Genomic DNA, 13012 nt, shown 5'->3' on the forward strand with positions numbered 1-13012 from the left:
GATAGTAACATCGACGGAACGCATGCAGAATAGTTGCTGTTGTCTTGTTAATTTGGGAGTGGCATCCTTCATGTCTCATAAGGAATTCATTTTGTTACAATGGTGTAATTTAAATTGTGATTACGGGTGCGGCTTTGACCCCATAAATTACGCTAGCCCTTCATCCGTGAAGATGGCTTATTCGCTTTGTTTGGTGAAATTTTTAATGAGCCTTCTTTGAAGTTTTCGGATTCCAGATCAGTACTAAAGAACAATGACAAAATTATCACTGTGATACAATTCATATTGGAAAAAAATACAAAAATTGGTCTTATCTTTTATCTGAATAAAAATGCAAATATACTTTGTATTATAAAAGCATTGTTAACATTGTTAACACTCTCATTATCATTCATCATTCACTTTATGTAATACTTGAAAAACCCACTTACAAAATAATATTTTATCTTTTTAAAAGTGGTATTACACAAAATGAACTAAAAATACAAATATTTGTCGGTTTCAAATCTTAAATCTCCTAATTATGTAATTAGTAATTCACCGATTGCTTTGAAATTTTTACATTGTATTCAAATACCTCTGACAATGACCTGTTTTTAAATACATGTGACACGTGTTTTTACCCGAGTCAGGTCCATAATGGCAGCGCCATCTGGACTATAACGTCCATATAAACGTAATAGCAATTCTAAACATTGTTCATGGCGGGCAGCGTGCTTCTTGACAGCTGCTGTTGCTTTTAACATTTTCAATGTTTTCGATTGCAAGCATCTTCCTGTAGGAGGAGCTACCGCTATGTTGAACAATATCACACTGGATATTGATTGATCTGTCCCATGTGTCTGAAAGAGTACTCGGAGTACTTCTTCGAAAATCTTTAACAAGAATCTTCTTGCTTACTTTTTAATTTATGTTTTTAATGTATACGTCTTAAATGTTAGTTTGTAATGTATATATTAATTATTAAATAAATTGAATTCAATTGAATTTTAACCCTTTGACTGATGAGTTTTAATGAAGATTTTATTTGGAAAAAAATCAGGTTTTATTATTTCAAATAAATTATTTGAAGATATGTTGGAAATATAGTAAATAATATTGGGTGACACAGTCCACTACAGTTCATACGCAGAGTGACCTCGCAAGAATACTTTGAACTACCTCATAAAATAGTATGGTAAAACTAGTTTGAGCTATTTCTCTGCCTGGGTGTCCGTACCAGGTACGGGCAAATCCGCAAAAGCCTATTTTTTGTCATATGCGGTACAGGCAAATCGGCCAAAGGGTTAGTGTTATATAGTTATTTTTTTGTTGAGTTGTTTATTAACCATGGGATAATTATGCAATAACAATGCAGTCACTGATATCGATCAAAGAACTAATCACCATTGAAGTGTGAAATACATAATATATCTGGACTGGTTTAGAGGTGTGGGAGTTATCTAACCGAATCCATGACAGAGTTTACAGTAAAACTGGATAGTGACTCAGATTTCACACGAGGGATTCAAAAGTTCAATTTCTTAGCAACCGGAAAATCAAATCATAATCAAAGCATTTAACGAATTTACTTATATTTGTCGTAAAATCACTATATTTCTTATTATAACTTAATTGTTATGTTCACTTCATTTTTCTAATCCATTAATTAGTCTTGAGGAAGGAGCTGTTAGCTTGAAAACTGGTCAACATTATGATTAAGTTCTAATAAGATATGTAATGATTTTATAATAAAGTTGTGTTTATAATGTAAAATCACAAAAAATGCGCTACAAATATTTATTGCATTGTTTATATTTATCAAAAAACTGTTATTACAAAAATACCATTGTTAACATTGTCCGCCTGGCTATATAAAATGGAGTATGGTCCAAAAAAACTTGAATGGCCTTTTCTGCTTTTGTTTTATTTGACTGGCGGCCGCGTTTCGTCGTTACCAAAATATAAAACAAAAGGATAGACAAAATTTTATGTTCAACCCTGTTTCCAGCCCTGTTTTGCATATAGCATACAATTTTATCTAGCTTACTACCAGTCTGATGATGTCGGTAATGACATAACTCAATTTTATTATTGTTTAATTTTTTTATTAAATGCAGTTTTATCAAGAAATGTTAGCGAAAAAAATTATTCACAAAAACTCACTTGTTAACACATTGTTGCGGGGCGGTTTATTCACCAACCCCGACCCTAATTAGTATTCTAATTAGGATTGTATACTAATCACAAGTAACCTCATCACAAGTAACCCCAAACCCAAAGCTGATCTTTAAAATGTTTTTTTTTTGTATCTCGCACTCTAAAAAGTAAGCAAATAGAATGATTATAAGTGTCTCCCGCTCTCTACCAGCAGTATGTAAAAGACGCTTTTAAGCGTTTCCCTCAAACAATGTATTTTTTTTTTAGATGGGAATTGAATTTATTTTTTACCTTGCTTATTATGTGCAAGGTTTATAGATCATTTAGTGGATTTTTGTTTCTTCTAGCTAATTAAATATGTTTTTATTTGAATCTGTGTTGGGAACGGGAGGGCATGGGCCAATCAGGAACTTCTCAGCATTTGCTGGGAGGAAACCACGTTGCACTCCTCAGGAGAAGGCGGACTGTTGACTGTCATGAGCAGACCTTCCGTTCCACTAGAAGAGGGTTCGGCATTTTGTGTCCTACTTTGGTTTATGTTACCAATGTCCTTCACTATTTTTATCATGTATGATATTACCTCTCGTGACAGTCCCTTATGAACTATCACGGATCATCATCAAACAACGTATTAAGGATGACTTTTTTTAGGTTTGGAAGCTGCCCTGGCGTTTGTGGAAAACTGCGGCCACGCGGGTAAAACAGTCGGCGAGGTGATGTCCAGCATCGTGGCCAAATGCATCGCCGCCCCGAAGACCAAGACCAAGGAGCTGGCCCTGCAGGTCACGCTCATGTACGTGGAGATAGAGAAGCACGAGGCCGTGCAGGAGGAGCTCATGAAGGGCATGGAGCACAAGAACCCCAAGACCGTGACGGCGTGCATCCAGGCCGTGACCAGCGCGCTGCGCCAGTTTGGCAACAAGGTGGTCAGCGTCAAGCTACTGGTGAAGAGGATCCCCACCATGCTCACCGACAGGGACAAGGACGTGAGGACTGAGGGGAAAGCCCTCGTAGTGGAGATGCACAGGTATAAAAAAAAACATTTCTTACTAGCAGTGACAATTTTTTTTGCATGTAACTTAGAGAGAGAGAGAAAACCCTTATCCGCACCCCAATGGTGCATAGGGCACTGCGTCATATAAACGCAGTGTTATCTTGATCGTTTACACATGAAGGAAAGGTGATCAGCCCTCCGCTTCAGGTACCAGTCCAGGGTAATATTGAATAAATATTAGAGTGAAAAAATCACTTAATATTTATTTGACTCCCCCCTGGGAATCGAACCCGGGACCTCCAGAACGGTAGCCGGGCGTGCTGACCATTACACTATGGAGGTGGACTACAAGTTTAATAGCGGGCTAAAAGATTTAAAGAACAGGGATTATTCAAATAGAGATTTTTGAGTTAACGTTTTTTGCCAGTATACCCACAATATAGTTTGAACAAGAAGTGTTATAAATAAAACGTCACTTTTTACTCGATTTAAAAATGTATATATTCATTTAATAATTTTAAATGTTTTGTATTAAAATTAACTATAGATCCTACGAAACGGACATTTCCATTGCTCATATAGAACATTAGTGGTCACTTTTTATGGTGTTTTATTCCGCAGATGGGTTGGTGCAGCCCTGGAGCCACACATCGGGCAGCTGCAGCCAGTGGTCTTGCAAGAGCTGAGGGACGCCTTTTCCGAAGCCCCGCAGAAGGTCACCCCGGAGCGATATCTGCGCTCTCAACAGGTCAACATACCCGCCGCGTCGGCCGGCCAGGACCAAGGTATGTGGCATTCTTAAAACCAACATTAGCTGGCTGGACGTGTGACATAACATAGTGGAACTTCCACTTTTTTACAATTTGATCAATGACTAAGCAAAAGGAATCCAAGCAGTGCTGTGGTTTGTATTTTTGGAAATAGGAGTGGAAAATACATATATAACAAGATGGAGAAAATGTAAGTGACTGAGCTCTGAGTGAAGGACATCACAAGAGAAATACATAGTAGGTACTATAGGAGTATTCTCAATATTATTAATATTTAAAGCATTTACTTTGTGGTTAGTCATTTTTACTTATTTTTATTTTTTCAAAAATGTTAATAAAATTAGTATATAACCACTCACCGAGATTTTTACGTCTACCGGTTTCGAGACGTACCCGTCTCTTCGTCAGGACAATCACTAACACAGCATGCAAACACTACTACCCTTCACCACCATAGCACCATTTACACACTCAAAACTACATAAAATGTCTAACACATGCGATTTTTGGTCGACCCGAAGACCAACATGCACTATAGTTTTCAATACAGACATGCGTTAGTGATTGTCCTGACGAAGAGACGGGTACGTCTCGAAACCGGTAGACGTAAAAATCTCGGTGAGTGGTTATATACTAATTTTATTAACATTTTTGAAAAGAAAAAAAAACTATAGGAGTAGACTAAGGGCTAAGACGCTCAAGGGAGGACCATCCAAACACATACTAGCTTGTGTGAATTGTATACTATTAATATTTATGAGTTCATTAAACTCTACTTAATAATTATTAACTTTAACTCATTAATTAATAATTAAAGATTGATTGTATAAAACGTGATTTCCATTATTTATTAACAATATATTTTTCATTATTTTATTGCACTTATGTATTGGATTTAACCTCTGAGGCTATATACATATATCTATATATATTTCTTAACAGAGACATAGCATCTTCTTAATAAAAATTACTTTACAACATTTTGAGTGTGTCCAAATACTTGTTCACAAAATCTAGATTATCTCCAATTACAGGAGTTATTTTCAAATTATTTTTTTGACATCTCATCAAAGATGAAGAAGAATATGGAAGTCTGGGCATAAATGCCCAGACTTCCATATTCTTCTTCATCTTTGATGAGATGTCAAAAAAATAATTTAAAAATTACTTTACTTAGTTCACAATAAATGACGGTTCCATCTCTCAGGTTCTGTAAATATCAGGTTGTTTAAATACAACTTGTAATAGTTTACATTGGTGAACATTACACAGTGTATAAAGTGAATGGTCCATATCTTGTTTCACAATTTTCTTTTTCCTTTCGTTAGATGGTGAAGATGAGGAGAACGAGGACGAAGAAGACGGCGGTCGTGACGCAGACGTGGATCCGTACGAGCTCCTGGACCCGGTGGACATCCTCAGCAAGCTGCCCAAGGACTTCTACGAGAAGCTGGAGGCCAAGAAGTGGCAGGAGAGGAAGGAGGCGCTGGACGCGCTGGAGACTCTACTCAAGGGGGCGCCCAAGCTCGAATCCGGAGACTACGGTGATGTGGTCAGGGCGCTCAAAAAGGTACACTTTAAAGATATATTATATGTCTTAATAGTGCAAAGTCTGACCTTTTACAGGGCTTACAACCTCTCCATTGGCTCAAGTGTTCGCTTTTGCTGATACTTTGTTTTCTTTTGTCGTCTTCTTAGTGTAGTAGATAGCGCGCTAGGTTACCATGCTGAAGGTCCCGGGCTCAATTCCCAAGAGGGTCAAAATAAATATTAGTGATTTTTCAGTCTAATATTTATTTAATATGACCCTGGACTGGTACCTGAAGCGGAAGGCTGATCACCTTTCCTGTGTGTATTTAACGATCAAGAAAACACTGCTTCTATACTATGCAGTGCCCTATGCACTATTGGGTGTGGATAAGGGTTAGAAGAAGATACTTTGTTACATTTTATAAACCTTAAAACGCAAACATTGTTTTTAACTTTTAACACTTTTATTTTTAGTGCTATTATTCCAACCGATTTTAAGAAGGTATTTGGTGAAAACGGTTTGAATAATACGGCCAAAAATTAAAGTGGTTAAACACAAATTTTGCACTTTATTCATTTTATAAAGATCACTTGGTACATTGTGTGTAAAGTTTATCATCCTATCCATTGTTGAACATTGTGCATTGTTGTATTTCTCGAGAGCATTAAAATAAATGAAAATAATTGAATGGTCAACTAATTAGAGGTCCTAACCTGTTTTGATTTGCTTTGAAAACTTCCCTGAATGTATCGCGACATTCTTTAATTTTGTGATATGTCATTTTCTAGGTTATCGGCAAAGATTCCAATGTCCTGCTGGTAGCGCTGGCCGGTAAGTGTGTGGCGCTCTTGGCCTCCGGCCTGAAGAAGAAATTCGGTACCTACACAACAGCACTGATTCCGTGCGCTTTGGAAAAATTCAAAGAGAAGAAACCCAACGTCGTCACGGCACTCAGGGAAGCCATGGACATCATGTACCAATGTGTAAGTCGGTTTTTATAAATTATTTTATAGTTGGAATTTAGTTTTCATATTAGTTTTTATAAAACTGGAATTTCTAGATCAACACATGTATTTACAACCTTCTTTAACACATTGATGGGTGTTTTTTATGCCTGCGGAACGCTGGCGACTAGATTTGATAATTATTTACATAAAGTTAAGATATTAACAAAGAGATTGGTACAAAATATTCATATTAAAACATTACATATCGCTCACTCCTTCCAAGAACGTCATAAATCAAAAATCGTCAGTTTTCAGTTGTGCATATTTTCGGAATGCCCAGAAAATGTACTTTATCCCCGCAAAAGCGGCATATTTTTAACTTAATATTTACCTATTACAGGGCAGAAAGTGTTGTTTTTGCATTTTGAAGAAAAGGTATTGTTTAATAATTTTTTTTAAATATCCTTAATATTTTTCAAATGGAGAAAAAACCTTCAGGTTTTACCTTAAAAGATCTGTTGCACAGTAAAAAGTTCAAAAAGTGGCTTGATATTTATTTTTAATACATTGTATTATATTTTTAAACATAAAAAACGTTCTCCTGAAAAATCAAGTTTTTTGATTTATGACGTTCTTGAAAGGAGTGAGCGATATGTGATTCTTTCTTTTCTGACTTTGTTTTTTTTTTTTAGGAATTTTAGAAGGGCCTCATATGAGGCTTATTTTTATTTGAGGAAGCATATGTATTTGTAATTTTTTTTAGGATAATGTTTGTAAATTACATTTATTGGTAAAATAAAATATATTTCTTTATTCCAATATGACAAAACAGTGCAATGAATATGAAAAATGTTACAACTTACTGAACAAATGATAATGATAAAAGAAATAAACAGATTTTATATGCTTGAATAGAAATCTTCAAAACACTCTAGGAATAACAGTTCTTTGTTACATCGTTTGCAAACGTAACGAGTTTTCCTCCAATAGCTGTTTTTTAGCATTAATCTACAGAACGAGTACCTTTCCCATCCATAACGTGTTAATATAAATATCCCGTATTAAATACACTTAAATTAATGTTTTGAGACTTGATTGTTCAACATTTTGGTATTAAATAGAATAAACACTGTTAGGCACTGAGACATCGGCGTATAATCTTAAAAGACTAATGTTCAAAATGATAATGTATGTAGTACCTATTTATCATGAGAGTAGGTACTATATACATTTACGCTTTAGTGGGATATATTTTATGAAAATGGCAACTGTATTTTTACAAAATTTCTTATAATTCATACCTCTACTTTTCGACTACTCAAAACAAAATTGCAGACAAAGCCGAATAAAAACATCTTTTATGTATTTTCATCAATAGTGATTTGAAAGTGGTCAGGTTAGGAGTCGTAACAATTGGCGGGTATGTATGAGGAGATGCATGAACGTGGAAGAGGCGAAGAATGTTTGCAAAGACAGAGTGGTGTGGCGTTCTATTCTCTCTGCCTACTCCTGCAGAGAAGCGGCGTGATGGTTAGTTAGTTAGTTATCAATAGTGAATAAATTTTAACACTACGATATTTTTATCCAGTGCTGTTATCGCTTACTTCTTAGAGGGTATACTCTTCCTAGCTTTTAGTGTGTATTGGAATATTTTAATTTAAATATAAGGTTCTCACTCTATTTCTGCGAATATAGCAGAGGTCATATGGCGCATCACAGGTCTTTTCTGATTGACTAATGCAAAGTGATATTTTGCAGACAACCATAGAAGCTATAGCGGAGGACGTAGTGGAAGCGCTCAACAACAAGAACCCTTCGGTGAAGGCAGAGACCGCCTCGTTCCTCTCGCGAGCCTTCTCCAACACGCAGCCCGCGGCTCTCACCAAGAAGCTGATCAAGACCTATGTCGGGGCGTTGCTCAAAGTGCTGGAAAGTGCAGGTAATGCAGCAACACTCTCCAAGAATGAATAGGATTTTTCCTTGTTGACTTGCATATCTAGACTTTTCACTAAAATGACAGCTACTCTACTCATATTATGGTAGTGTAGTCTTAATTTATGTGATTATAGTTCCTCAGGGTACTCTACACAAGGGCGTGCCTTTCATATAGGCAGAGAATCAGTGCCTATCCTAACTTAACCGTGTGACATATAAAAGCGCAACCAATACCTACCCTATCTTACTAAGTAGTACCAGCTTACCTTACTTCCTACCTCTACGGCCTACCCTAGTAAATAGTACCTAGCTTACTTTACTACCTACCTCTACTGCCTACCCTAATTAATTCCCTGTGCACGCAACTGCTCGTACATATTACTTGCTTACTTCAGCCTTCTTCTTGTGTCCAGTATTGAACAAAGTCCTCCCTCTTGGACTTTCACAGTTCTCTGTCGGACGCGACTCTCTTCCAGTGCAGGCCCGCCACTTTTTTAATGTCATCGGAACATGTTGTCTGGCGCTTATCCACCCTTCTGCGTCCGGTTGTAGGCCTTCAGTCAAGCACCTTCTTCGTCCATCTACCAGCAGACATACGTGTCACTTGACTTATCCAGTTCCACTTTTGTTCCGCAATTCTTTAAGCCCCATGTATTAGCATTGTCCAAATTACCCAAATTACTAAATTCAATTCAATTCAATTTATTCAATAATTAATATATACATTACAATGTAACATTTAAGGCGTATACATTAAAAAACAAATTAAAAAGTAAGCAAGAAGACTCTTGTTATATGTGTAGAAGAATCCCGCTTTGGAAAACTCCTTCGGACACATGGAACAGATCAATATCCAATGTGATATTGTTCAACATAGCGGTAGCTCTTCCTACAGGCATAACCATCGGCAGGTTGGTCCTGTGTATAGGAATGTGAAACAATCTATGCCGACGCTGTCTTAGTATGACTCAAACTAGTATGACGGGGGTAAGCAACCAGGAACATCCATTGCTGATATTTTCCTTTTCCTATGTACTGTTCCTCTTCCACTTCCATTCCTATATAGCAGTGTTCTATGATGTCCTTCATCTTAGATTCCTTATCTTGCATCATCTACATCCCATCAAAATCTCCCAAAAATATATTTCACTCCCATATGTTGAGTATTTGGAGCGCAGGATTGATCATCTTGACCTTGTGTAGTTGGTGATCCAGTTGATACTGCCCTCAATATGCACCATCTGGTAGATAGGGGTAAAAGAAAAAAAAATCAATAACATATTTTCATAAATTTCCTTTGTAGATCCTGTGGTGAGGGACCAGGCGGCCGAAGCGCTCGGAACGGCCATGAAACTTGTCGGAGAGAAGAACATCTCTCCGTTCATCGGAAAACTGGACAACTTGAAGGAGCAGAAGATTCAAGAGTGCTGTGAAAAGGTTCGTTTCTCTCGCACAATATCAGCCAGAAATCATTACCCAAAGAGTCCTACATAATGATTGGTAGTTGTTTAAAAACCGTATCACATTATTGAGATTTTAGCAGTTAACCCTTTGAGGACAGAATTAAAAATATTTTACTTAACACATTTTTATTTCTAGAAATTATTTACAAATAAGTGTATACAGCAACTGAAAATTTACTGAAAATTGTGCACATAGATTGATACAATATTTATCCCTCAACAAAATTAAAGATACACATTGTGTGCCTGGTAGTTAGCAACGAAGACCATGTTTTATAAAGTATAAATAAAAGCATTTATTCTTGAAATATGAGGTAATATATATAACACTATTTATTTTTAATATCATTATGACTATAAATCACTTGTCATTTTGTTTATTTCGTTCAATAACCTTACAAAATTGATAATCTAAGATACAGATAACCTATAAATATCCCGACATGTGCACATCGCCACAATAAATAGTCGGAAATAAGCTCCAAGACAATGATACCAAAATCTATACAAGCACTATTTCTGTTACATAGGCAACGCATATTGCACTATGGTTTTAACTAGAAACCTGTAGGAACTTAGACAATTTATTTTTAATTTGTAGTTAGCAGCTGTAACCAGTTGTCCTGAAAGGGTTAAATGTGTTCTTTGTATTATTTTAGGCTGTCATAGTTGTGAAAGTGGTGGGACCGAAGAAAGAAGCCCGGCCAAAGACTGCCCCCGCCGCCAAAGGCGGATCCACTCAACCCAAGGCCGTGAAAAGGCCAACCACAGGTAGTTAGTTGCTTTACAATTATATTACAGTAGAATCGCGATATAACGAAATCCAAGGGACCAAAAAATATTAATTCGTAATAACGAATTCCCACATATAACGAATTTTTTTTAAATCATACTTAGTATGTGTATGTTGCGCGCCGTTGCAAAAAATGTTGCGCGGCTTTTCAAAAAGATCGCAAGTTCTGCAAACAAAGGAGGAAGGGGGCCATAGGGAACTGAATATCTACATATTTTCACTAGTTTTCTTATTAACCTTACGGTGATAAAAGTGCCGCGGGAATCGATGATACTCGTATGTATTTTGTACACAATATGAGGATGTGATTTTAAAACAGGAAAAACGTAAATATTCATAGTTGCTTTTACTGGCCATATTTAAAGTTGAAATATAACAATTTTGTAATGTTGGGTCTGGTAAATATGTATCTAAAAAGGAGAATAATAACATCAAATATAATAATAATAATAATATCACAAGTAGCCGCCAAAGCCGAGAACGAGAACGGCTTGCGCGCTACTGACGGCCAGTGTTGTCAGACGTCAAAGAGTAGTTTTCGATATTGAGATTGCGAAATTACGAAATTGCGAAATTACGAGACGGCGAAAAAAATTTTTTTTCCAAAATTTACGCGATGAATTTTTTTTCGCCGTCGCTAAAAATTTCCTAAAATCCGTTAAAATTCCGTTATAATTCTTCAAATTCCGTTTGATCTCTTTATTCCTTCAAAATCCGTATAAAACGGACAAATTCGTATTTGTCCAAATTGTCCGTCATATTTAATATTCCTAGTTGCTTTTATTGGCCATATTTAAAGTTTAAATAAAACAATTTTGTAATGTTGGGTCTGGTAAATGTTATTCATAATGTCATTCATTTGCAGCGACGGAAATAAATAATTTGTAAAAAAATCGGGAATCAAATCCTAACATAAAATCGTAAAAATACACAAACGTTTCTGTGTTTGCGCGTGTGGCGTGCTTTGTAAGTATGCGTGCATGTCGTACGTCGTAACACGTTACTCCGCTAGTCCAATAGTGTGCAGATTGTCTTACCCGACACTATGCCCCACTTAGGGCGCTTGTCCACTACCCGAAATTCCGTGTAATTTTACTGTCCGGCACGTCAGTTAGCGTTTTAAAATGACGATTGGCTTGTGCTTTTGTCCATCTTTCTTCGGATCGGAGCTCTTGATCGGTGCGTGAACACGTTGCGCGTAAATTCGATCGTAAAATCGTCATTTTAAAATGCAAACTGACGTGTCGGACGGACGGTAAAATTATTCCGTGTAGTGGACAAATGCCCTTACGATGTAGATAAAAGACGGATGCAATTTGAGGATTATTATTGTCAACAGAATCATTTCATTGAGATAAAAAGATAGATTGTAATTTGAGAATTATTATTGTCTACCATTGAGATAAGCAGGTGGACTGATTATGGGAGAGAATATACTTGAGAATTTTTATGGCCTACAGAAATAATTTCATTGAAATAAGAAGAGAGATTATAACTACGTCGCCTACTTTAAAAATCCGCCAGATCCATATAAGTCGATTTTACAAAAAAAATCCAAATTCTCCGGATAACATTTATGTTTCAAAGATTTGTCTATCTTTATATAAAATATTTTAAAATAGAGAATTTTCCCATTTTTTTGGAAAGTTTTTCAGTACTCAAAAAACACGAGACACAAATCGATAATGACGTCATCTTAACTTTTGACCTATCTCCGCTCTCTGATTGACCGATATGGGTCAGAAGGCAAGTTTCAGGAATTTGAAATACAACGCTGTTTTTAAGTATTTTTTAGCGGGGTTTTCAAGTATTTAAAAATTTTGAACAATAAAAACCACAACTGGCATTCCGATAGAGTATTTATTTTAAAATCTTATAAAACTGGATCTAGCGGATTTTGAAAGTAGGCGACACAACTAAAGAATTATTATTGCTAAAGTAAATCATTTCACTGACTCATTGACTCTAATTACTAATTACTCATGCTGATGGGATATTGTATTGAATTACTTTTATAAATCGCCATAACACCATCTGCATATGGTGCGGCGGCGCGGCTTGAATAATTTTATCTTAACATTTTTTATTTCAGCGCGGCGCCGTGGCGGCGCAGCTTTGAAATATTTTTATCATAACATTTTTTATTTGTTATAAATTTACTTAAATGTATTGGCACTTTTTCGTACGGGACAAAAGTGATTTTGTTATACATAATAACGGGATTTCGTTATATAAATGCATTTTTGTATGAAAAATTAGTTTTAGGGAATAAATTCGGTTTTTTTTTTCGATATACGTCATTTTTCGATATATCGCGATTACTTATATCGCGATTCTACTGTACCAATTTCTTCTTCTTTGTGTGGCATGTCAGGTCCCCACCGATGTTGACTATCACTCAAGAGTAATTGTCCTTCTCTCGGGCATCTGTAAACAGCGC

General features: G+C 36.2%; 1 protein-coding gene across 3 annotated transcripts in view; it reads left to right on the top strand.

Moving 5' to 3' along the window:
• The window catches only part of msps (msps cytoskeleton-associated protein 5), a 55316-nt gene that overhangs the window by 3768 nt on the left and 38536 nt on the right, over window positions 1-13012 (top strand). For all 3 annotated transcript variants that reach the window (XM_088259993.1, XM_088259992.1, XM_088259994.1), the window contains exons 3-9: window positions 2791-3166; window positions 3755-3918; window positions 5232-5473; window positions 6223-6417; window positions 8140-8320; window positions 9620-9753; window positions 10439-10550. In XM_088259993.1, the coding sequence (XP_088116119.1) occupies window positions 2791-3166; window positions 3755-3918; window positions 5232-5473; window positions 6223-6417; window positions 8140-8320; window positions 9620-9753; window positions 10439-10550 (1404 nt within the window). The remainder of the gene's footprint in view (window positions 1-2790; window positions 3167-3754; window positions 3919-5231; window positions 5474-6222; window positions 6418-8139; window positions 8321-9619; window positions 9754-10438; window positions 10551-13012) is intronic.

The sequence above is a fragment of the Brachycentrus maculatus genome, unplaced genomic scaffold, assembly GCF_059751285.1.
Source record: "Brachycentrus maculatus isolate JH-2025_06_01 unplaced genomic scaffold, ASM5975128v1 h1tg000122l, whole genome shotgun sequence".
NCBI lineage: Eukaryota > Metazoa > Arthropoda > Insecta > Trichoptera > Brachycentridae > Brachycentrus > Brachycentrus maculatus.